This window comes from Eptesicus fuscus, chromosome 3 (genome assembly GCF_027574615.1).
Source record: "Eptesicus fuscus isolate TK198812 chromosome 3, DD_ASM_mEF_20220401, whole genome shotgun sequence".
NCBI classification, from domain to species: Eukaryota; Metazoa; Chordata; class Mammalia; order Chiroptera; family Vespertilionidae; genus Eptesicus; species Eptesicus fuscus.
This window is the reverse complement of record NC_072475.1, coordinates 35,094,665-35,122,527: the sequence shown is the minus strand read 5'-3', so window position 1 is coordinate 35,122,527 and position 27,863 is coordinate 35,094,665. Positions and strand designations below refer to the sequence as shown.

Here is a 27,863-nt window from a genome sequence, read left to right as displayed (position 1 = left end):
AGGTAATGGAGATGCTCTATTAGAATTCTTCTCATTAACTGAAAATTAACTCATTCCTCCCAATGGGGAAATCTGCTTTCTAGAACATTTATGGGGATTGTAATCATAGGAGCTTAAACAGATGAGATATATTATTTGTTGAACAAAACTGATTATTTGCATTAGTAGTTGGACAGGGACTACTTATTTCTTAACTAAAGAGCCACAGGCAACATACAGAAACAATTACTCTCTTTCTCAATGATATGAAAATAAAACAAAAAGAGAAAAGGACAAAATAATCATGGGTTAAAGTAGAATATCATATTTTTACTTCATGCACCTATATTTTATGTTTTAGAATTTGAACTCTAATAGGTTCAAACCTATACAATCATTACTTTTGTTAAATTGATCTCTGCTTTATTATTGGGATGAAATTTATAGGGTATTTGTTTGTTTGTCAATTACCCTGGGATCAGCCTAGCAGGAAGAAAGTAAAGCATGCATGCCAGATTAGAAAAGAGATATGGGTCTGTGACTAAAAGCTTATTAAAAGAGTTCAGTTTTTGCTTCTTTTTAAGGCTATGTCCTGACTGGAATATCTATAAGCCACCTCGAGGAATTAGCACTTAGTTAAGACAGCCTTTCCTGTACACATATGTTGAACTTAATATTTTTTTCTTTTAGTTAAATGTATTGGGTTACATTGGTTAATAACATTTTATAGATCTCAAGTATACATTTCTATAATACAAGATCTGTATACTGCATCATGTGCCCAACATCTAAAGTCAAATCACCTTCCATCATTATATATTTGATCCCCCACTCCCTTTCCTCTGATAACCACCCAGACTGTAATCTTTGTCTATTAGTTTTCGGTTTTCTTGTTTATTCATTTCTTGTTTTCAGTTTTATGTCCTACATGTGAGTGAAATTATATGGTTCTTAACTTTTTCTGTCTGACTTATTTCACTTAGGATGATATTCCCAAGGTTCATCCATGTTGTTGCAAATGGTTGTATTTCATCTTTCTATGGCTGAGTATCATTCCATTGTATACATATATACACTATTGAACTTAAATTTAACCAATGTTTAAAAAAAGCAAGGAGTATGGCAACAGGAAAAGACCAAGAAGATAGATAGGTATTTATGTTCTCACTTAGGAGAGAGGTGGTTAGGTATTTAAGAACAGTTATGTATACTATCAAATTTCAGTTATTCCTCACTCAGAATTTCAGTATTATACTTTACCTTCCATATTTAACATCCCACCCCAAGTATTAGGGATAGTTTTATTAATGACTGAAATAAATACTGCATTTGTACTCCATTATACTTTTTTACTCAACAGGTCTTCTAATGCTATAAATTGAGGAAAATAATATCTAGGTGTGAGGGTTGTTTAAGGATTATAGATAATGTACTCAAAATGCCAGATATATAGGATCAATGAGTGAGAGCTGTAAATCTCAAGCTACAAAACAGGCATGAAAGGGAACAACAAAGGAGCTGGAAGTCAATGGCATGCAGTCAATTAAATGAATGCATGGCTTCTGTAGAATAGTATAATTACCTTCAGGAGATACAATGGAAATGCATGCACAAGAAACTCTGCTGGAAAAAAGGTGGCAAGTAGAGTTTAAATTTTGGCCAAAAGTGACTCTGAAGCTATTTGTCTAAGATAATTCTCCAAGGGAACCCAATTTTCTTTAATGATATGTCACATAGCGCTTGACCAAATTTTAAAAAAGGAAGAGAGAAACAACTGTAATTGTATACAAACCATGCCCACACACAAGAAATAGTCATTCCAAATATATATGGACACACAACAAAACTTTACTGCATATAACTCTATAAACACCCAGAAAACCACTAGGCAGATGCCAGAAAGGTCATTATCTGAGGAATTAACAACTTGCATTTTGCACCTAAAAATGATGTCAACTAGCTGTTTGATCTTAAGCAAATTTAATCTTTCTGACTGTTGATTCCATCATGTGAAACACTGGATTAGATGACATTTTAGTCTTTTCTAGTTCTGACTTCCTATGAGCCTATGAACCTATAGAAATCATAAAGAATCCAAAGTGAAAAGAATGTGCTGGGGCTTTATAGCTAGTGGTCTTCTGAAAATAAAAGACACTCTTCACAATGACATTTAATGGATTTTCATAGCACTAATTGGACAAATGAAAGAAAGACTCCCCAGGAGTATCAAAAGGAAACTAACCAGTCAGAACAATAAGCAAAGAAAAAAATGTCAATCTTGTCATACTTCTTTTTGTGAGATTCATCCATATCTAAATCTTGATATTGAAACTGCATTTCTCCTTGTATTTCTCTATATCGGCTGTTCAATATCCAAATAAACCAAAACAATATAATAGGACATTTTTCCAATCGTTTGTGCAATGAAGAGAATACATTTAAAAAATCTAAGAGACAAAATCTTGGCAGGCTTTAGAATTACCTACTAAAAACACAAGAGAGGGAGAAAAAGGGTAAATTGGGGAAATTATACTAATCAAATGACCCTAGGATTCTTTAAAGTAGCCAATCTCTAATATTGACCATTATTTCACTTGTTCCAAAGTTTTAAAAATTAAACAACTATTCTCTTAATATATTTAAGAACCTGGGAACCTTTAAGTTAACCCTACACATTTCCTTCTAAAGAAAGATTGAAATTAATTTTACTAGCGAACACTTCCTTTCCAATTAAAATATATTTTACATATAATATAGTTACTATAGTAACTTTATAACTATTTTCTAAGACAGTCCTGTGTTTATCTTTTGTTCTCCAATAGTAATATGAGATCATCATCCAGAAAAGTAATCCTGATAACCATCTATATTTCCTAGCAGAAGGATTCTTTTAATCATAGATGCATACATCCCACAAAACATCTATTCTTATTAATGTGTTTTTAAATTATAAATGCAAACTCACTGCATAAAAAGAAAAAGCACATAAAAATATAAAAAATTAAACTGATTACCCATAACTATGCCATACCATTTTCATAATTAATATTGTGATTTTATCCATCTTTTTATGTAGCATATCTTTCATAATATTTATTTTATAGTGTAAACATAGTTTGAAAAGTTTATACAAGAATAACTCAAATTATTGAATTTAAGTGACTGTCATCAGCATAAATGTAACAATGTAAATGGAGCTTAATAGTAGCATTTCCAGATTAAGAATCACTGAAAATTCCAATTAAGGATACAGTCTACCTGAAAGAAATGCAAATTACATTTCTTCCTCTTCAGAGTCTATTAATACTATGGTGAACAACGTACTAGAAACAGGCCTGTCCTTGGCAAATCTGCAGGAGATCTTCTGTGGACCAAGAAAACAGTATATAATGTTCAAAAGTTTCGCATGTCAGCCCTGAATGGAAATCTTTCTATTCATGAACTTACTATGTATATAAACATGAATATTTGGAAATCACCACAGTGGCACTTTATATAAGAAGAACAAGTTCCCAAAGCAGTTCTAAGTCATTTGAGATAACACTGCCTGGGATGAAATCTGTGACCTCAACCAAAGTGCTTTTCGGGGGTGTAGGAGGGTGATAGAGTGAAAAAAAATGTATTTATCATATTTACCTTTCCTGAATGACATTCCATGAGGTCCAGGAATGTGTTCACAAGGTAAGAACACCTATGAATACAATGTGTCCCTTAGCAATGGCTAACACACCAACATTTCTGGAGATTTACTTCAAAACAGGCCAAGATCAAAGTAATGGCCATAGGATTCCTCTGGTTGCTTTTAGCAGTTTCACCTAAATATGTTCTTTCTTCTTCTTTTTGATCAATATTAACAGAAGGATATTCTAACTTAAATGTTTACATTATCCATGATATTTTAACAAGACCAGTAAAGTTGAATGTCCTTGTGCAAAGTATTTAATATTTTTGAGTTTTGGTAAACTAGATTATCTATGAGGTTTTGTTTGCAACCATATATGTTTTTATCTGTAAAATTTAGGAAACTTTATGAATTTACGTATTAAATACATTTTTCTTAATGACTTACTCTGTTTAAAACCTAAGGGGAAAATAGTTTTTGCTTAATTGCAATAAAGCTCTCCATTATGACATATAATTATTTACATTTTCTCAGAAAATAAGCAATAATTCTTAATTTGAAATGAAAATATTTCCTTTAATATGCCTTTGAATTAATGCAGAATATAAAAAATTGAATTATTTAGTTACTCTGGAAATGCCAGTTTGATAGGTTGATAACAAGACAGCTCCAAATCAGTGAAATTGTCAATATTGTGTGTACTGAGACAGCTCAGCTAATTAAAGGACTTATATTTGCTTCAAAATGTACCTTTTTCCTTTTACCTGTATCAAATTAAGCCTATATCCTGTACAATCAGTATTTATTAGAACTTATCATTTCTTTCTAAATCAATTATCATTTTTATTTATCCTATCACTAATTCCTTTATTCCAGTTTCTCATGAATCCATTTCCATCAGGCTTTTGCTTGCCTACCCCTCAGAAACTATGCTTGTTGCAATCACCAATAACCCCTCCACAAACCATACACATATCCACATTGCTAAATCCAACAGTCAGTAATCAAACTTCATTTATTATGGATAGTGAAGACATTTTGACATAGTTGAACACGCCATTCTCCTTGACTTCTAACACTATCATTATGTTGGAAGCCGCCCATTGTCCTCACTAGCTGAGAGGTGTGGATAAGGAACCCAGAAGGCTGGTCAACCTTGAAGGCTCTGAAAGGTCAGAGTGAAGCACCCTCTGTCTAGTTGAGACAATGGTAGCTAAAGCAACTTCCACCTTCTAGTTTTATGTAAATCCTTGCAGATTGGCTATTATTGGAATTGCCTGCCTAAAGGCTATGGGTGTATCCCATAGTCTTAATAAAAGGGATAGCAAGGCAAGAGCGGGGTGGAGTCCTTCCCCTTGAGTTGGGCTCCTGCCTGGCCCCCAATATTTCCAAATTAATATTTTCTAGTCTCTTTCATTTGTGTGCTGCCTCCTCCAGAGCCCGAACCCTGAACCTGAACCCTGAACCACGCGGGATGTGGAAGGGGTTCACTCGCAACTGGCGCCCAACGTGGGACACCCGCAACTGGCAGCCCTATGTGGGGCACTCGCATCATTGTACTGGTTTTCCTCCTCACTAGCATTTTCTTCCAAGTCTCCTTTGCAAGTTCTGATAGAATGTGATGGACTGCCTCAAGACTTAGTATGACCACATCATCTCTCTTCAATCTACACTCACTCCTGTAGTGATCTCAACTAGTCTCATGACTTTAAATGCTGTTAATGTGCAGACAACTAAAAAATTTATCTCCAAACTAGACTCTACTGAATTATGCATTCAACATGTGTTCTTGAATATCCTGTAAGCATCTCAAATTAGCCAGGTTCCAGATTCAAGCTTCTAATCTTCTACAAAAGCTGAGCCTTCTTTGTTTTTTCTCATCTCAGTTAATGCAATTGTTATTCAACTAGTCACTTAGACCAAAAAAAAAAAAAAATGTAGATTTATCTTCTATTACTTTTTATTTTCACAACCCACATCTAACCCAGTAAAGAATTCCATTTATTGACTTTGCAGAATCCAACCTCTTTAAACCACTTCCACTTATGCCATACTAGGGCACACCACTACCATCTACCACTTGGGTTAATGCAATAGCCTCTATTCTCCCCAAATTCATGCTATTTTCAACAAAGTAGTAAAGTGATCCTATCAAAACAGAGTTTGAATTATGTTTACTCCTTCCCTCAATTCTCTCCAATGTCTTCTCCAACTTTCTCAGAGTAAAACCCAAATTCAACTTAGAATGGCCACAATGCTCTCATCTGTACTCTACAGAATTGTAACTACCAGCCACTTAAATTTAGTTCTTCAGTCACAATAGCCCATTTCAAGTGGTCAACAGCACATGTGGCTAGTGGCTACCATATTAAACAGCACAGTCACAGAACATTTCTATCACCACAGAGAGTTCTATTGGACAGTGCAGTTTATATAATCTACTACCCCCCATTATCTCATTAACTCACTAACCTCAGCTCTGCAAGCTGAAGATAGATCTCTAAACTGATTGATCTCTAAATACAAAGCTTTGCCACTTCTCCCTCAACTTCAATATATTACCTGTTACAATTGCTGCCTGTTAAAACTGTATTACCTTTAAGTCTGCAATAGACAATACCATTTCATAAAGCTGCTCCTGAATACAACCTTCTCCCCAATCAGTTATGATCTCTTCATTCTCAGAACATCCATATTGCCCTGTTTGAATGTATCACATGACACATTCTTATTCTACACGTGTCTTAATCACCTGCTAATACATAGAACACACACTTGGTTAACTAACACAACACTCTTTCTCACCTCTTTTTTTTTTCTTGTCTAATTCTAGAAAGAGGCTGGGAAATTATCTCTTAAAGCTGGGGGATGGGGGTAAGGCAAGTGACAGAAATATGGCAAACATGAAGACTTACTGAGGGATTCTGGGAAAATATTCCTCTCTCTGATAAAAGTGATTGATGAGGCTAGTGCTGCCTTCCCTCCCTTATTTCTGCATAGATACGCAGCAGCTTTTTCTGTGACCACATGGTGAAAAGCATGGGAGGACAAAAGCCAAGACAATGAGGTTGAAACACAGAACGTGAAAATGCACTTGGGCCCCAGATGTCATCACAGAGCAGCTGAACCAACAACAGCAACCACCTGGCTCCAAACATCTTGCTTTGTTTGCTTAAGCCACTGCTAACTGAATTTTCTGTTACTTAAAGCTAAAAACAAAACTAACATATAGAGTATAAGACTGAATTATGCCCTAATCATTTCTGTATTTTTATTGAAGATGGCAGACACCCCTGCATAGAGAAGAAAGTCAAATATTTAAAGTAAGTGAGACTGAGTTGGACAGTCCACTTAAACACACGAAAGACAAGAGACAGGCAAAAACAATACTGGCACCTGCAATCGGATCTAGAGAATACCTTAGATGGTTACTCTCATGTTCTTTTTACTTTCCTTGAGAGGAAAAATTATCCTTACATAAGAAAGAATATTGCACTGTTACACACACAGACACACACACACACACACACACACACAAACACACACAAAGAAAATTGGATAATACATAGCTCTTACTCTGAAGAAACTTACAATCTGGTAGAACAAAACAAAACCAATAATCAAGAATGTGTAAGTGCCCAGTACTATTATACTGTAAGAACACAAAATTCAATACATTCAATCTTGTTTACCAGTAATAGAAGATTGGTAAGGGCTGAAAAGGGTTCCCAGAGGAGGAAATGCTTGAGCTGACTCTTGAAAGCTGAGTAAGTATTCACTAGACAAAGACAAGGGCATTTGAGGCACAAGCAGCATCTTGAGCCAAGGACACCGGGACAGGTCTGGACAGCCAAAGATCTGAACAACTGCAGGTAGCCCAACAGAGAGGCACAGGAGAAAGAGAAAGTCAGATTCAGAAAACAAAAAATTAAACAAACAAAAAACAGACCATGCTCTCAAGCTGTGATAAAAAAAAAAAAATTGGACATTTCTCTGTGATATTACCAAGAACGTGTCAAGAAATGTAATTATTTGGGCAGATCACCAAAGTACTAGTGTGGATAGGCACTGGGCCAAAACGTGAAAACCTGAAAAGGTTTCATGACAGAAATCAAGACTTGGGATCACTGCCTTAATATCTACTAGCACCATCACCTATAAGGTTTAATACTAGAACTGCATTAGTCATTGGCACAACTCAAAAGTCTGAGCATCTCATAATAAACAAACATCTCCATATTCTAGATTCTCCTTAGTTGAAGGGCTTTTCCAAATGACTTCTAAACATTTAAAATGCAATTTTTAAGAATGTTCATACAAATGTATCTTTAACTGGATAATGTAAAAAGTGTGTGTGGATTGTGTTGGGCTCAGGATCACAGAGGAGGAGAATAATAAAGAGAAATCTGCCATGTGCCAACCACAGATCCTATAAGGAAAAAAGCCAAATTAAACAGAAAATGTAAAATTTACAACCTATGTTATTACCAGATTACAATTTCTAACAGTTCTCAGGTAGTGATGCTCAAGGCTCCATCTTTTTGTCTAATGATATGCCAACCAGTTTTCTTCTTGAATCCAACCTTTAAAGGCATTTAATATTTGATGTCTCACCACACATATTTGTAAGCATTTAGAAAGATATACTTAATATTTTGATGTCCCACCACACCTTCCAAAATCACTTAAAGAAAAATAAGGCCTAGGCAAAAAATTCAATGCTTGGTTCACAGTCAAGTGGTATCCAGGAGTCTCATCTGGTACCCATGCAATCAAATTTTCCCACTGCATGAATCACTCATCACATACCCTTATCATTGTTGATTGCAGTGGCCAAGTAGCAATCAACTAGGGTGCAGAATGGGCATAAGTTTCTGTCCTGAGGCAATCATGAATACAAGCTTATATCAGTATAGATGATTTTAAAAATCCTTTGTAAATGTGGATTTACAAGGTGTGTTTCACCTCTTCTCTAACTCCTCTAACAATACAAAGCTGAGTTTAATCAACTACCAATTCAGGACAGCATAATTATTTTTATTCTTATATCTTTTCAATAATTGCAATGTGTCACCATTGTGATGGTAAGGAAAGGATAGGAAAAAAAAAGAAAAAGAAATCCAGAGATCACAGACAAGGGCATGAAACCAGTGAAAAGTAGCAGGGGCTTATCCTGTCTGCCTTTTATGTAATTAAGAGCCTCTCTCAAATATTGGCTCTACACCGGAGAAGAGTAAGGAAAAGAGTGAATTCTACTTCAGCTGAAGACTCAAACCAACCTGTGGCCAGAGGAAAGCTTATATATACCTATCCTGAGCCTAAGCTCCTCCTAACTTAACACTGTGTGGTATGAGGCTCTGCATCAAGAGGGTATTCAGGTCATTAATTAAAATAGTAAAAGCCCCTCAACTATAAATAAAATTGTAATAGTGATGGATATGTAGGTTTGATTTTTTAACTGGATGTTGGAACCACCCAGACCCAGCCCATAGAGCAACAACTTCGTCCAGGGCAGTCTCATAAAAGATGGTGTCCCTCAGCCAAAAGGGACGGTCTGTAGGTACAGCTGCAGCCCCTGGAGCCCACTCATGAAAGTGTCCCCTCTTCCCTGTCCTGAAGAGATAACCAAGGTAAGTTCCTGCCTTTCTCCCTACTCTACCCAGGCTTCGGTTATGAACCTTCCTACCACTCACCTTGCAGGCCACAAGAAAACCAGGGACAACAGTAAAGTCACCTTGATATTCAATCAGAAAGTTGCATTTTTTTGTTAACATCCAGGGTCAAAAAATCTAAGACAAGTTAGGTGCCAAGTATGTAACTATAGTGATGACCCAATATCCACTAACACACTCGCATATTTTTAGGAGCATTTAGCCTGATCCTTAAAGATCAGCCTTAGCAAATATCTCTTCCTTGTGCTATGGGAACAGGTTCAACCTTATTGCTTGTCTTCAGTTGGAATTAGAGAAAATATTAACCTAAATTGGAAGAAATTAGTTCTTAATAAGTATTCACAAGAATGTTGGATACCACATACAAAGCTGACTCTAAAAAAAAAGGAAACTCTTAGAGAAACCAGAAGGGCTGCCCGCAATGCCATCAATATTTTTAAAATAATTAATTTATAGCTTCATGAGAGATTAATGAATCAAGACACCATTTGTTGGACTATTGATTTTTTTATTAGCCCAGATCAGTCTTGCTCTATTTGAAGACTATCTTTTTAAAGTTATATCTAGATGACAACAAAACAAGTGTTGATTTGAACAGTTTTATCAACTAATTAGCTACTTCAGTTTTTGTTTGGAATTTGCAAACAACAACAAAGTCAATGATCAGATTATAGCACAGGTGTTTAAAATGGCTGCACTTTTCCACCAGTTGTGTTACAATCATGCAGACATAGCTTAAATGAACTGGATTGAAAATAACAGCCTTTTTATTGCAAGATCATTGTAACACACAATTATTAAAATTGATTAATACTTGGGCCAATGCAATTTCATTATCTCTGATCGATTTCAAGCATTACTTTTTAATGGCCTTCACTCTTGTCATTTCAGTTAGAACTGCATGAACACTGGCTTATTGGAACAACACGTAGTCCTTTTTCATGAGATTAAGCTCTCTGCTTTATTAACAGGCCACAAATAAATAAACTTGTAAATACAAAAGACCAAATGCTTCTACAAACACTGTTTAGAAACCCTTATATTTTAGAGGATTATATTTATGTTTTGATTATATTTTATGCTTCCAATGTCACAAAAAAATTGCATACTAAACAGGGGTTGTGATTGCATTTTAGCCCATAGCATTGGGCTTTGTTTAAAGTAGGCTCCCAGGAAATGGTTGTTAAATGATTGCATGGAAAAGTTAGAAAACAAAGATTATCTACCCTTAAATCATATTTTCCTCAGAGTCAAGAAAGTACAATCCTGGAGAACCAAGCTTCTCACTTCTTTGTCAAATACTAAAGCAGCAAACCCTTTTGATGCTACCTCTATAATATAATATTACCTATTAAATCTACTTCCATGCACATTGCTTTTTTAAAAAAATCCTTACCTGAGGACATGCTGAGAAAGAGAGAGAGAGAAAGAGAGAGAGAGAGAGAGAGAGAGAGAGAGAGAGAGAGAGAGAAACATTGATGTGAGAAACAGTGATCAATTGCCTTCTGTACATGCCCCATCTGGAGATTAAATCTGCAACCCAGGCATGTACCCTGATGGGGAATCCAACCCTTTGGTGTACATGAGGATGCTCAGCCAACTGAGACACTCTGGCCAGGCAATTTCCATGTACTTTGTTTGATTCAACCTTCAAAAGCAGTGCAAGCAAAACTTTTAATTATTGCAACAGCCTCCTTACTTCTTCACCCTGGTTTAATGTTTTCTTCATATAATCTATATCCTCAACATTGTTTCCTATATTGTTTTAAAATATGTGTTTCATTAACTGACTCCTCAAGTTGTCAGGTTAAAAATAAAGCAAAACAAACCAAAATCATTTTAAGAAGGCTTACAAGGTCCTTCACAATCTGACTGCAACCTCTATCTACGTATGTATGTATCTATTCCTCTTTTTCCTCTGCTTCCTCCTCTCCCTCTCTCTTCCTCTCCCCCTCTTTGAAAAATCACCTTATCTTTACAAGTCCTACATTCCAACCACATAGACTAACTAAAGGCTATTTCCGAAGATCCATATAACTGCAACTTTGTCTTATACCTGGAATACACTCTGTCTGGAAAACTCCTTTAAAATCTCATTCCAATTTATATCACCCCTCTGTGAAGCTATCCATATTATTTAAAACCTAGTTATTATTATATAAATATTTCCATACTGCTTGGTTATATCACATTTTAGTGAAATTTTATCATTTTATCAAACATTTCCATCTCCTAGATCCTAATAATCTCTGAGCTTTTTAAAATCAGAAATAGTAATTTATATCCATATTTTAAATTGTGCCCCCATATCTTCTGCACTATAAAAATATGTTTACTAATATCCGGTGAATAGAGGTGTGAATACACTTTAAGAATTTGGGTTTATTATTTCATTGACACAAAATAAATATATTTTTACTTATTAAAATCCTCAAATGTTATAATAAGCAATGATTTAATTCTTGATAGCTACTGCCCAGCACATCTTAGCCAAGGAGGGGAAAATTGGGCCACATTAACACCACACTTTAAAAAACTGATTATATCTCTGTACCTGAGCTATAATCTTCAGTCTGAAAAGCCACAGGAAGAATCAATAGCATCAAAGCAGTAATCTTCTGAGATAAATGGGCAACTGGTGTCACTCTTCATTCATCATGATATTGTTACAGCAGAGAGAGGGCAGGGCGGTAATCTATTCTGACAGTGCTTGCTGATCCAGAACCCTATTGCAGATTTTTGTAACTTGCATTTTTTAAAGTGCATTAGAAACTTTGATTTAGACATTATAGAGTATTGAATAAAGCAGACAACCAAGTAAGTCATGGTCCTCTTGTGTGTGGCACCACTATGCCCTGTGCTGACTGGTCTATTCACAACTCCATGGTTTGTTTGCCACTTCCTGCCTGCTGTTGTCATTAAAGGGTATCATTTGGTGATTACCAAGTGATGATTCATTGTGGTTCCTAAGGCTACTTTTGTTTTATCAATGTTTATGTTTTATGAAATTATGCTTTTGATGATCCAAGCTCCACTGATATACTCATCATTAATACACCGAACAGTCAGGCAATTCATTCTGGTTCTATAATTTCTTTATAGCCACTGCTGAAATTTGGGAGGACATTTTTAGCTACCCAGAATGTTGAAATTCTTAACTATGACTTAAGAGAAGCAAAATAAGCAGATATCTTGTGGAAGCAATAATATCATCATCATCTCTTCCTCACTTAAAGACCTAGAGATTCTCACAACACATGTGCCAGGAAAGTACTTTCTAAGTGGATCATTTTTAAATCCATTTGCTACTAAAAGCATTCTCTTCTATCCTAACATTATACTTGCAGATTCAGTGTGAGAGTATTGCTAGGACAAGCATGTTATCTGTTATTTGCAATTGTAACTTATAAAAATGTTTTTATTAGTATTTTGTTTTAGAAAAAAAAAATAATGCCAAGTATATATCCTCATCACCCCATGCGTTGAAGAGATTTGATGTGAATATGTAGAGAAACTACACCTAACCATTATAACCTTCATTTATAATGAAACGTGACTAAAAAAATAAATAAATAAAAAACAAGCATAACAAATGAGATACAAATGCTAAATAAACAAATTTGTGTTGTTTTTCTGGAGCTGTGAGAGATCAGGCAAGTGTTTCTGTGAAGAATTTAAGCTCTGTATCCAGAAATCAGAGTTCATATATAATTCTAATATGGACGATATGATGACAGGCTAAGTAAATTGACAGAAATAGAAGTATTTTGCTATTTCGTGAATGGCATTTTAACATCTTTATTTTTTCATTTAAAAACAAGTTAATAGATGCTTTAGTTTCAAAAAATTCATTTTAGTTTAAAATAAACAGTTAGGAAGGACCACCGATCAGTTAATCCTATATAAAATAATTGTTTTAAAAAAAGCAGAGCTATAAAAAGTTTTTTTCTGGTTTGAATAAGCTGAAATTAATAACCATAGCTATTCATCATATTTTGCCTTAGAAATTTTCTCATTGCTAATATATGTCATAATTGGTGTAAGCCTCCCACACCACAAAAAGAAACACTACATAGTGATTAACATCTCAATCTTTTCAAAATTTAGGCATATTTTTTTCACAGTAAGATTTTTTAAATCCCAAAGTATTATTGAGATTTTTTCAACCATGGCTAAAAGGTTTAGGTTTCAGAACATATCCCAGAATTTCTATTTAGTACTAACACTCTGCCTTCCTGTTCTTAATTGCGATTCAGTGATTAGTAATGGCTCACTGGAGTATAATAAAGCATAGCTAGTTAGTTTTTCAATGCCCATAGTAACTCTAAGAAAAGTAAGAGCATGATACTAATATGTTTAGTATACATTTAGAAAATAAATATGTATATAAATTAGGTTCACTTTGGCCTAATAATATTATTGTAGCCTAAAAACTAAAAAGGGTGCTCTGTGTCAAAAACCTAGTTCCTGGCCAGCATGTCTCAGTGGTTAGAGCATAGGCCTGGTTTGATTCCTGGTCAAGGGCAAGTACCTGGGTTGCAGGTCATTCAGGATGCCTGTGGGAAACAACCAATTGATGTGGCTCTCTCACATCGATGTTTCTCTCTCTCTCTCTACCTCCCAACCCCCATCCTTCCACTCTGTCTAAAATCAATGGAAAAAATACCCTCAGGTGAGGACTAAAAATACCAAAAAATATCCTACTTCCAAGTATTAGTACGTATTCCCATCACTTCAGACTGTCCCAGGTGTTTTCTATGCTGAGGTTTTACTTATAAGAGCTTATTTGCTGTGGGGCTAACTCCAGGTGTTAAAAGCACTACTGCCACATCCATGGGATTTGCTAAGACCTGACAAGTATGAGCCAACGATGAAGCTTGATTCTTCATCAGACTTCCTCTCACATTTTTGGTGGCATTTTGTCAATGTCTGCATTACTACAAATATGACATCAACTTCTATTAGGACGTATATTTCTCTCTGTCTTTCAAAAAACTGTATGCTCTTCCCTATACTCCTCTGAGAACTGCACTCCTACTACTTACCTACTTCATGAAACAGGCGTTTCATATATTTAAATGATTTGTTAAGACCTGACAATTCTGAACCAAGGATGAAGCTTGATTCTTCATGAGACTCCCTCTTACATTTGCGCACATCTTGTGAGCAGGGGCACAGACTTCCATAAAATTATCCTAACTGACTTCTCAAGCCTGACCTTGACAAAGTAATCTTTGTCAACAGTACTCACTCACTAGCCATACTCATTTACCTCTGTGTTTACCTACCTCCACGCATTTGTTTACCTACCTCCAGCTTTCTGGAAGTGATGCTTCATATCCATATATTAACTTATCTAAGCCCTCCCCAGCCTTCAATGCCTTTTTCCTCTTTTCCCACAGCATTTGTACCCTCAACACTTATTTTATCATATCACATAGTAACATATGCATGTGTACATATCTATACTAATAAAAGGATAATATGCTAATTAGACAGGACATCTTCCAGAAAAAGCCATGGTGGCAGGGGCCAAGGCAGAGGTGGTTAGGGGTGATCAGGCTTGCAGGGGAGAGCAGTCAGGGGATCAGGTTGGCAGGGGAGAGCAGTTAGGGGCAATCAGGCCTGCAGGGAAGAGCAATTAGAAATGATCAGGCTGGCAAAGGAGCAGTTATGGGCATCAGGCAGTCAGGGGAGCAGTTTGGGGTGATCAGGCCAGCAGGGGAGAGGTTAGGGGTAATCAAGCAGGCATGCAGAGGCAGTTAGGGGACATTAGACAGACAGGGGAGCAGTTAGGGGCATCAGGCAGGCAGAATGGCTAGGGTCAATCAGGCAGGCAAGCAGGTGAGCAGTTAGGGGCGAGCTGTCCTGGATTGCAAGAGGGATCGGGCCTAAACCATCAGTCAGACATCCCCTGAGGGGTCCAGGATTGGAGAGGGTGCAGGCCAGGCTGAGGGACACCTCACCATACACGAATTTCATGCACCAGGCCTCTAGTGTATGTGTGCGTGTGTGTGTGTGTGTGTATGTGTGTGTGTGTGTGTGTGTGTGTGTGTGTGTGTATTAGAGGCCCGGTGCATGAATTCATGCATGGGTGGGGTCCGGCCAGCCTGCCCAAGGGTAGGGGACATGGATGGTTGGCTGGCCTGCCTGCTGGTCGAACTCTTGGTCGAGGGGACAATTTGCATATTAGCATTTTATTATATAGGATATACACTGAGTGGGCCAGATTATTATGTGTTCAGAGATCATAATAATCTGGCCACTCAGTATGTGTGTATATATATATATATATATATATATATATATATATCCCCTATAAGAGTGTATAGGCCTAGAGTATATATTCATCTTTGTACCACTTTACATTTAACTTAATGCCATGCATGGAGTAAGTACTCAACCTATTTTTAATTAAACTAAATTGTTTATAATTCCTTAACCAGAACTTACCAACTCTAGGCAACTTATAGACATTAATGTGACTTTATGTTATGACTTTAGAAAAATGGACTCCTGATTCTCATCTGCCTACTGCTATAAAATGTCATGAACAAGGACTGTGACTTTCAGTAGGGAAGTTGAATTTTGCCTCAACATATGTTGAGAGCTAAGGTATTTTATGTTATTTTTAAAGTGGAATAAAGTTTATTTTACAAATATGACCATGCATTTGGTACCAAAAAAAAGTATTCTCAGAGAAGTAATTCTGTTTTAGGAAAGTACTTGGAATATGGAAAGTGAGACTGAAATAGAATGACTTAAAAGAAAACAAGAGAAAATATATCATAAATTTGGGAAGAGAAGAGAAAAGTTGAAAGGAGAGAGAAGAGATAAAGAAGAGATATGAGCCAGGGTACATTGTAAGAGGCCAGCCTATGAGGGATGGTGGCCAGTGAGAAATTGCTAATGGAGAATGGCTAAAGACTTTACTAACAAAACAACAACAAAAACACAAATAAAAATAAATAGTGCCTTGGCTAGTGTGGCTCAGTTGGTTGAGCATTGTTCCTGTGCACTAAGAGGTCACCAGTTCAATTCCTGCTCAGGGCATATGCCTGGAGTAGCAGGCTCGATCCCCGGTAACAGATGTGCAAGGGCAGCCAATGGTTGTTCTGCTCTCATATCGATGTTTCGCTCTCCATCTCCTTTTCTCTCTCAAACAAATCAATAAAAAATATTTTTTTAAAATAGCAGATAATATTGTTTCCTACATGCAACGCCCTTGTCTAAGTACTTTTTTTAAAAACATATATTTTATTGATTTTTTACAGAGGGGAAGGGAGAGGGAGAGAGTGTTAGAAACATTGATGAGAGAGAAACATCGATCAGCTGCCTCCTGCACACCCCCTACTGGGGATGTGCCCGCAACCAAGGTGCATGCCCTTGACCAGAATCGAACCTGGGACCCTTGAGTCTGCAGGCCGATGCTCTATCCACTGAGCCAAACCAGTTAGGGCTCTAAGTACTTTTTTTTATGTATCTGTGCATTTATATGAAGGTAGTAATGTTTTATAATGAGGAAACTGTGCCATCTTAAGTTTAAGAAATTGCTCAAGACCATACAGCTGAATACAGTGGAGCTGGGATTTGATTCCAGGCAGACCAATTTTAAGTTTATATCTAGAATGTTTGTGTTGCTATGATATAAATTCCCTCTGACTTCACATCTTCAAAAGAGCATGATATGCCTAGACAGAAATGTAGAATTGGCACTGCAGGCAATAATGATATGTGTGGAAAGAACCTAATTTACCCTTTCCCGGGTGCTTGGCGAGATGGCGGTAGCACAGAATCATGATAAACATGAGTCTAAATGCTCCAGGAAGTGACCTGTTGGAGTTATCTGTGTGCCACAGCTGAGAAGTGAGCAATAGCATCCAAATGGAACTAACTCAGGAGCAAATGGAAATTCTTCATTTAAATTCTTTTTCCAAACATACTATTAGCAGCTACTTGCAAATGACCAGATTGATACTTGGATTACTGCTGTAGCACCTGAGTTGGTATTTAACTTCAATAATAACTCTAGGTATACACTGTATATTCCTATTTCCCAGAAGTCTGGGGGATATCAGAAATACTAGGCCTAAGTACTCCTATGACCATTATATTAAGCAGTTGAAACCACAGAAAAATGCCGTGTGACCTCTATCAAACATTGAGTGTGCAATTTCAATATAGATTCTGGAAAGTCCTGGGCAACTTTCCAAGGTCAAATAAGACTTAGACATGTGTTTGGTTTTCTGCTAAGTATTGCAGCTTTCTCTGAATTCTACTTCACATGCTTATTTCACTTCCCAGACTCAGACTGGATAAATATCCCCCAGGGCAAATCATCACCTTCTTCCCAGCCAAGACACTTGAGGGGGACCTTTCAGATCAGAACAGCTGTGGTGCTTTCTCTATTGTTGACTCTCTCTGCCATGAGCTTATGCTGTAGCCTCTTTTCTTCCCTTTTAAGAATTTCCTAGACCATAGGTGCAGTCTCACAGTAGCACTGCCTTTCTGGATGACCTTCTAACCCAGGTGTCTAAGCCAGAAACTCTTTCTTGAGTCATCAGGCAGAAGGAAAACTTCATTCATTTTGTTGATGCTTGTCATCTTGTTTCTTTCACTCAAAATTATTATCTAGTTTCCCTAATTTTTTTTGTCACCCTGTGTCATTTTCACAGCTTTCTCCTCCTACCAATCAGCAAATTACTTTTCCAAGTGGCATTTCCCACAATGCTCAAATTTCTTTTTCCTGCTTAAAATTATTACACTGATACTTCATATAAATACTGTCTTATCACTCAGTTTGCCCCTATTTCCAGGACAGGAAGAGAATGAAAATTGCTAGCAGCAATCACTATTGTCTCTACCTTCATGATTCCCACAGAAATGCTACTTTCTGTGCTGAGAACACACTCATAGAGCCTTATCCAATCCTCTGGTCCCAACTTCTTCCCGCTCTTCATACATTTCTTTTCAAAAGGTAATTGAAATAGGCTACAGCAAGAACCCCTCCCAATGCCTGTCCCTATCTATTTCAAGGAATAACATTGCAGTATAAGAAGATGTTAAGAAAATCTATGTGAAATTTTTGTATAAATTTCATGTCTGTAAAGCAACTCACCTCACTGATATTGCCTGCAATCTTAAAAAGTTAACATAGACCACTGGCTGTCAGACCATAATTGCTTATAATTAGCAAACTATAACTCTTTCAAAAGATTGCAACTGATTACATAACAAATATGAATCCAGGAATCCAGGATTAACGTATCATTCTTAGAATGGTTATTTGAGAATAAGACTGAGCTATAAGAAATATTTCTTTTTCTCTTATTACTTGTGCCATACCAGTTCTGCATGTAATGTGAAATTTATGAAAACAACAACAATAACAACAAAAACAACTGGGGGTGATGAGGCAATTCTTAGGAATGAAGCTATTTTCAGAAGAAACTGTAACCTTTCAATTACAGTATCTTCAATGATTTTAAAGAGTGTTATCAATGGAGCATAGTGCTTCTTATTTGGGAGAGTTAAATTCCATGTTGAATATTGCAAATGAATAGAAATTGGAGTGATCAGGTCTCTCTCTCTTTCAGCCTGTCACTTCCTGTTGAACTCACTCTTTAAAAATGGGTTTGCTTTTTATTTGTTTGTTTGCAAAGGTGGTAGTAAAAAGCAAATAAATTAGTAGGAAAATATCTCTCTGGCAGTCCCCAGAGCAAGGAGAAGGCACAGGCTCTGGCAAACAGCTGCTGAGTTCCTCAGGCAGCCTGGGTTAGAGATATAGAGGGGCTGGTCCATCCTCCTGGAAAACAGAATGTGTCCATTTGAAATCAAACTGACTGCCTCATCCATAATTAACCCCTGGAGAGTTTTGAAGTTTTTAGTTAATCTCTGTGTCTCCCTCTCTCCTCTGTCTCTCCACAATGTATAATTTTTTGTTATTATACTTCGTTTAAATAAATGGGCATGTTCCCATTGCCTCTGGCCAGTGGGAACATAAGCACCATAAGTACAAGTATGTAATATGTATTGTTCACTGCATTTCTCCACCCCAGTACTCAATAGGTCCACAATAAATATTCATTAAATAAATACATGCATGAATCAGTGCACAGGTTTTAAAAAGCACCTTGTATATGTTTTGTGATGGTAGGCTATTAGCATTATTTTTAAATTGGAATATCAATTTGATTAAAAACAATACAAACCCTTATATATGGGAAAGTTGAGGTGTCTCCTTTCCTCATAACAGTATATAGCTTTGGCACAGCCTCTAATTTGCATATATATATATGAGTTATGTATCCTATATAATGAAGAGGTAATATGCAAATTGACTATCACACCCTCATAAGATGGCTGCCTACAACCAGGCCGGCAGGGGGGTTAGTGAGGGACGACCAAACAACTGAACAAGCAGGCTTCGTGGGGCAACCAGGCCAGCAGGGGGGGCAGTTAGGGGTGACCAGGCTGGCGGGGGGAAGGGGAAGTTAGGGGCAACCAGGGGCAGTTAGGAGCAACCAGGCTGGCAGGGAGGAGGCAGTTGGTGGTGACCTGGACGGCAGCAGGGGGCAGTTAGGGGTGACCAGGCTGGCAGGGGGGGGCAGTTAGAGGCAATTAGGCCAGCACGCAGAGGCAATGAGGGGCAATCACACCAGCAGGGGGGGCAGTTAGGGGTGACCAGGGAGGCAGGCAGGTGAGCCATTAGGAGCCAGTGGTCCAGGATTATGAGAGGGATGTCCGAGGGGTCCCGGATTGGAGAGGGTGCAGGCTGGGCTGAGGGGACCTCCCCCCTCCCGGTGCATGAATTCTGTGCACCTGGCCTCTAGTGTGTGTGTGTGTGTGTGTGTGTGTGTGTGTATAAAAGCTTATATTGTATTTGATTATAATATAATTAAAATTTTTAAACCAGGATAAACAGATCTTATAGAAATTAGGTTCTCTCCTTAAAATAAGATAAGGTCGATGAAGGCTTGGATCTGGATCATGTGGTATTCCAAGCAGCAACTGATGCAGATCCAGCTGCAGTATGCAAGAGAGAGATGCAGAAAAAACCTGCAAAGGCCTGGGCCAAGAGGAGAATACAAAAGAAGCCACGGGTAGCAGCAGCCCATGAATACCTGGCACATTTATCTTGGCTGCCCCACTGACTAAAATAAACATTTTCTCCCTTTGCTCTTTGCCCACATAAAATAACAAGGTGTATTTTTTTTAAAACTCAGTTAAACTACATTATGCCACCTAGACAAGACGAAGGCAGCTACAATAAGGGAATATCTGATGTGTTTTGTCAAATTCCTAAATTATAAGGCTAATAAATTAGAGTTTTTAAACCTGTGTAGAAGCTGGAACTTCAATATTGGTACAGGCTGATCTTACAAGTTGTTCCCTACAGAATAGAGTTAATACGATGAAACCAAGTGAGGAAATAGAGAGCAAACGCCCACACTTATTTTATTTTTATTGAAAGTAAAAACCACCTGCACACATTTCTGCTCAAAGAAAAATATTCAGTTTCATTTTTCTCTTCCAGATAGAAATGTACTCCACAGAAATGAAACTGCTTCTTTTGTTTCCTCTTCTAGCAGAATTTGATTTGCATATTGTGGGACATGTTAAGGTGCTCTCTGTGATTTAGCGAGTTTCTAAAAAGGTAATTTGATCTCAACTCATAGTTTTCTTTTTTTTTTATTTCTAAAATTGAAGGTTGCATACCCTTCTGAGAAGTGAGCCATGAGAGGAAGACATTAGCTTGCCTTGTATTAGATAATAAAAAAGTTCCACAGGGGACGAGTTACATATTATGACATTGTGAATATAAGGCTCATTTGGATTTAATTCATTACTACATCATGTTGCACAGGAAAGCAATTTTTAAGCAATAGAAGTGCACTTCATTTGTAAAGGACCCAGCTATAACACACAATCAGTTATTGAAGACAGAAACTGATTTCCCAAATCAGGCATATAAAATTTAATATATTTGCTCCAGTTATAATGAAAGAAAAGGGAACTTCAATGCCATTTTTTTTTTCCCATGAGAATAACACTTTGAAAAATTTGGAAAGTGCATTTTTGCTTGGGGAGTTGACTACATTTTGATGCCACAATCCAATAAGTTGAAGAAATTGATTAAGCAACTTTAAAAAATTACTTGAAATACTTGTTGGATAAATAGAATATAATTTCAAATTATATCCTTCTATAAATGTAATGTTATTATATTAAAGTAAGAACTAAAATACATTAATTATTAAAATAAAGTTAAAGTAACTTGACAATCAACTTACATCATACACAAAAATAAACTCAAAATGGATAAAGGACTTGAATGTAAGATGGGAAACCATAAAAATCTTAGATGAAACCATAGGCACCAAAATAGCAGACATTTGTCGTAGCAATGGAAATTAAGGAGAAAATAAACAAATGGGACTATCCTATCTAATAAAGAGGGAATATCCTAATTGACAGCCACGCCCTCACAAAGATGGTGGCACCCACAGCAAATAAGGAGGGAATATGCTAATTGACTGTCACACCCTCAAAGATGGCGGCACCCACAGCCACAGGATGGCGGCGCCCAGTCCCCTCAGCCCTGCTGCACACCTGCCTTCGGAGTTCTGCAGTCACCTCAGCCCTCCAGCCACCCAGGGCCAGCCTAAGACACAGGCAAGCCTCTGATGGCAGCTTCCCAGTGACCCAGGGCGGCCTGAGGCACAGGCAAGCCTCGAATGGCGGCTGCCTAGCTGACTCTCAGGGCGCAGACAAGCCTAAGATGGCGGCTTCCCAGCCAATGCCCAAGGAGCAGGCAAGCCTCAGATGGTGGCTTCCCAGCCACCCAGGGCCAGCAGAGGCTTGTGCTGCTGGCAGTGGCAGCAGCGGAGGGGTGATGGGGGCATTGCCTTCCCCTAATCACCGGGTTGCCTCCCACCCCTGAGGGCTCCTGGACTGTGAGAGGGGGCAGGCCAGACTGAGGGACCTCCCCTCCAGTGCATGAATTTTCATGCACCAGGCCTCTAGTATCAAAATAAAAGGCTTCTGCACAGCAAAAGAAGCCATCAACTAAACAACAAGCCTACTGCATGGGAAAACATAGTTGCCTATGTTATCTCTGATAAGGGTTTAAGCTCCAAAATTTACAGGAAACTCATACAACTTAACAAAAGGAAGATAAACAATCCGATCAAAAAATGGGCACAGGGCCTAACAGGTTTGGCTCAGTAGATAGAGCGTCAACCTGCTGACTGAAAGGTCCCAGGTCCGATTCTGGTCAAGGGCATGTACCCTGGTTGTGGGCACATTCCCAGTAGGGGATGTTCAGGAGGCAGATAATTAATGTTTCTCTCTCATTGATGTTTCTAACTCTCTATCCCTCTCCCTTCCTCTCTGTAAAAAAATCAATAAAATATATATTTTTAAAATAATATTAATTCAATCATTTAAAAAATAATGGGCAAAGGACCTAAATAGACACTTTTCGAAAGAGGACATACAGAAAGACAAGTGCATATGAAAACATGCTCAAAGTCACTAATTATCTGAGAGATGCAAATCAAAACAACAATAAGGTACCATCTCACACCTGTCAGAATGACTATCATCAACAAACAACAAGTGCTGGAGAGGATGTGGAGAAAAAGGAACCCTCCTTCACTGCTGGTGGGAATGAAGACTGGTGCAGCCACTGTGGAAAATGGTATGGCATTTCCTCACAAAATTGAAAATGGAACTGCCAGCCCTAGCTGATTTGTCTCAGTGGATGGAGCATCAGCCTGTGGACTGAAGGGTCCCAGGTTCAACTCCAGTCAAGGGCATGTACCTTGGTTGTGGGCACATCCCCAGTTGGGGGCATGCAGGAGGCAGCTGATAGATGTTTCTCTCTCATCAATGTTTCTAACTCTCTATGCCTCTCCCTTCCTCTCTTTAAAAAATCAATAAATATATATATATTTTTTTAAAATGGAACTGCCATATGACCCAGTAATCCCACTTCTAGGAATATATCCCAAGAAACCAGAAACACTAATCAGAAAGGATATATGCACCCCTATGTTTATAGCAGCACAATTTACTATAACTAAGATTTGAAAACAACCGAAGTGCCCATCAGCAGATGAGTGGATTAGAAAAATGTGGTATATATACTATGCTGCTGTAAAAAAGAAGGAATTCTTACCATTTGCAACAGCATGGATGGAACTGGAGAGCATTATGCTAAATGAAATAAGCCAGTTAATGAAAGGTAAATACCACATGATCTCACTCATTTGTGGAATATAAAGAACATTATAAACTGATATAAACAAAAATAGATACAAAGGCAAAGAAGCATCGAACAGACTGCCAAACTACAGTGGGAAGGCAGGGGAGGGTTGGGAGGGGTAAGAGATCAACCGAAGGACTTGTAAGCATGCATATAAGCATAACCAAGGGATGCAAAACATTGAGGAGGGGGCGGTGAGGGCATGTGCCGGGAGGGTAAGGGAGGCCGGGGGGAGGTCAATGGGGGAAAAAAGGAGACATATGTACTACTATTTGATACCTTTTTACTTTCAGTTTTTTCTTTATAGAAAGAGAATGACATATAGATTACACAGAATATTATTAAAAACTGGAATATAGTAGATATTCAGCCCATGTTTACACAGGGAAAAGACAATCCTTTATCTTAAAAACAACTTTTTAGTATGCACTACGAGAATGTAGATAAAATATGTTCAAAAATCAAAGGTCTGATATATATATGACTTTAATTTCAAATTTCAATAATATAGATTAACAACTAGAGTATACTGATGCTCCTAGATTAACAATGGGGTTACATCCAGATAAACCCACTGTATAGTTAAAATATTTTAAATAGAAAATGCATTTAATACACCTAACCTGCTGAGCATCATAGGTTAGTTTAGCCTACATTAAACACACTAAGACACTTACATTAGCTTATAGTTGAGCAAAATCATCTCACTGTCACTGCCCAGGACCATGGGAGAGTACTGTGCCATATATAGCTAGCCTGGGAAAAGGCTAGCTATATATTCAAAATTTGAAGTATGCTTTCTACTGTATGAATGTTGTTTTTGCACCATCACAAAGACAAAAAATTCTAAGTCAGACCGTTGTAAATTGGGACCATGTGAACATTCTTTTAAAATAAATTATAGGGGAATCTTTCCCCTTCCCCATGTGGGAGTCTGTGCTGTGGGACTCTTCTTCCCCTCCCCACGTGAGAGTCTGTCCTTGTTTCTCAATAAACTTCCACCTTTGCTAAAAAAATAAATAAATAAATCAACAAACAAACAAATAGATAAATGATAATGTGTATGGACGTGAAGGTTTTATCGATAAGGTCTGTATTCTGGGTTTGTTCTATCCTGCAGCAAAGATTTACTTGGTGTCTGCATACCATCACTCAAGTACTACTAGTATGTCAGACTCATAGTCTTCTTTCTCTATTGCAAAGTAGACAGTGATACGTGCCAACAAAAAGAGAGAAAACAAAATACTGAGAGTTGCAAGCTAAGAGTGAGAGAACTCAACTGGTAAGAAATCAGAGAGCATCATGAGGAAGTTAGCACCTGAACCAGGCTTCAAAGGATGCATAGTATCTGAACATGTCAGGATTGAGAAGGTCATTATATTCAAAGATCCTTCTATAATCAATCATCATTCATCCTATTAGTGGGTGCGACTATGGCTCTGACCAAATGCCCAAGGATTGAAAGGGTCTAACTTCTCATCAGTGAGTTGATCCAGTTAGTTGAGAGAATTAATGTCATTCTGCATAACACTGAGAAATCCTAAGTGAAGGAATTGCTGTATCTAAAATCAAAATTAAAAAAATACTATGCATAATTAAATAAATCATATTCTATGTATTTCTTTTGTTATTAAATTTATGATAATATTCACTTGTTATCTGGATAGATCAATAATAGAATAGATAAAACTTCCTTTAGGAACCATCACACCATTACTGTTAAATTCATTCTGTTATCATTTGCATATATCAAATTATGTGCAGTTTTGCTATATATTTACATCTTTCTCTCCTATTAAAATGCCAGTTGCTTCCTTGCCCTCTTCATTCATCCCAACCTTCCTGCTCTTAATCCCTTTATTACTGAAATCGAAGAGGAATAAAAAACATGAAGGGTAGAGAAGACAGAGATAAAAAATTATATATATAATGCAGAAGAGAAACAGAGAGATGGTGACAAAGTATAGCTGGAGACTGGAGAACAGTTGCCAATGGCATCACCATCATCAACACTTGCAGATACAAAAAGATAACAGCAAAAATATATTGCTGTGGTATGTTAGGAAAGAAAAACCACTTATTTAAAGGAGTCTTTCTAGTGTTCTCATGACTATAAAACAGTCCATGGGTCTCCCATGAACTCCACAGCTAGCTTTTCTTTAGGCTGGCCTTTCTCTCATTAAGACCAGAGAGAACATGCAGTTGTCAGCTTTCTTAAACAGGAACTTTTACTCCTTAGGAAAAGGAGTATCATGGTTCTTGAGTGAAGTAAACTTGAGTGATAGATGAGGAAAGGGAGGGGTGAAAAGAATAAAGATGCTGTGAGCACAGGATAGACAATGATTCTATAACAAGTGAACAAATCTAGTGTCTGAGTTCAAAGAACAGGGCAGAGAATCAACAGGACTGTTTTCTTTCTTATGCCAAGGGATGTTAAAGTAGGGCAGGTGAGCAGAGATTTAATTAAATTTAGATAAAATTATTGTTTTATTTCTAGATAGCTGAAACAGAGAGTTCCTCATTTCAGGTGAGCAACTCAGTTTAAGAAGGATCATAAGAATACAGTAGATGCTAACAAGTAAGGTTCTAAGATTTTGGATTCTTTGGCAGGATAGGGTAGCCATTAATCCAGGGTTCTTGCTGCCATTAGTTGGCGTGATGGAAATAGGGGTTTCTCCCTTACAGAGGGGAGAAATCCATTTCCACAATTTAAATAAAACAAATTCCTATGATGGGATCCAGTATGGAGATAACATATCCATAATCAACACATTATGGCAAGACAAGTCGAATGGCAACTTACCTTAAAGAGAAAGATGAGTTTTTGGAATTGCCTGATATATAGAACCCAATGTGTTTCAATAAAAATGTGCTCATTGGAAAACTCAGGAATGTAGAAGACCAAATACTACCAATGCTTGTCTTAGCTCCTGATCATAAGAGGCAGTTACGTCTGCCCAAAAAGCAGGTTTATTTTTTCTAGGGTCATTAAAATTCAATCATATGGCTAATGCCTTAGTTTTAATTACATGTACATCCAGCAGTCTTTGCATCTCAATTTGGCATACCTGGATTTCTGAAGATGGAGAAAATGCACTTCCTCAAGTCTGTTAGTCTTCCTAGTACTCACGGTTCTTATTATAAATTAATAAAGCAGTATCATTAATTTGCAATACAATATCATAAATCTGAAAATGTAGACCCACCCCCCCTCTGTGAAGAATGTGCCAGTAAGTTATATATCATAGCTTACAAGGTTAATCTTACATCATGGCAAAATCACCTGTTTAGTACTCCCTGAAACATCTTTCCAGAAAATGCCTCCCCACCAACATCCATTTCTTATTTCCTACCTGAAAGTCTTCTTAATATATTCTGCTTGGATTGTCTTGAGAATCTCTTGATATAACTGATGATCAAGTGTTCCTGAAGATGTAGCATTCGAAGGGCAATTTTTATGTGCATAATAGCCTATCAAAATTCCAAAAATAAACAAAATGATCGCTGTACAAAGTATTTTTAAAAGGCAGCAAAAGGTGCAGCGGTTGCTCTTTGGTGCAGATCTAGTATAGCGGGTAGAATAGTCAGACTCTTCTTGAAGTCTCTGAAACCTGCCTTTGGGTGAAGTTGCTGGTTGAATGGAATCAAGATTGAGGTCTGCAGTCTCTGAATTCTCCAGGTTCTGATTCTCTGCACTATCTAGGTGAAACTGGTCAAAACCAGGCTCCTCCAGTTCCTTTTCCATGTCCCACTCTAGGTCAAGGGCAGTGGCTTGAAGGTCATCATTGTCTAAGTACTGTGAATGTCCTGGAGCTCTTTGATCTGCATTGACCTTTTGATAGGCCATCTTCTTACCTGTGAAAACAAGAGAGGTATTGCTTCTTAAAATAAACAATAAAGAAAAACCCCTGTGGTAAAAATAAAACAATCAACTGTATTATGTGTCCATAAAATTTTAGTGATTATAATCCACAGAAATGCATTGTCCCCATCGAAAAATCACATATAAGTTAATTATGTTTTGTTATTGATGGTACTGTAGGAAAAGAAGATTAAAAATAAAAGGATATTGTACTTGGTAGAAAAACTTATGAGAATACAAAATACACACACACACACACACACACACACACATACAAATTAACCTTTGAAGCGAATAAGTCACAATGCACAGTGACTTATTCAAGAGAATAAGTCACAATGCACAGTTGCATTGAGGGTAATGTATTCAATGAAGGAAAAATTTATGCTTACTCATTTTCAAAATCACTATTAAGAAAAAACAAGGGCAGAAGCAATAAAACTGCTATTTGGTAGGTGA

The 27,863-nt window shown here is 37.3% G+C and overlaps 1 protein-coding gene across 1 annotated transcript in view; it reads right to left on the bottom strand.

Moving 5' to 3' along the window:
- The window catches only part of NAALADL2 (N-acetylated alpha-linked acidic dipeptidase like 2), a 630,481-nt gene that overhangs the window by 577,009 nt on the left and 25,609 nt on the right, over positions 1-27,863 (bottom strand). The window contains exon 2 of the mRNA XM_054713015.1: positions 26,896-27,423. Within this exon, the coding sequence (XP_054568990.1) occupies positions 26,896-27,423 (528 nt within the window). The remainder of the gene's footprint in view (positions 1-26,895; positions 27,424-27,863) is intronic.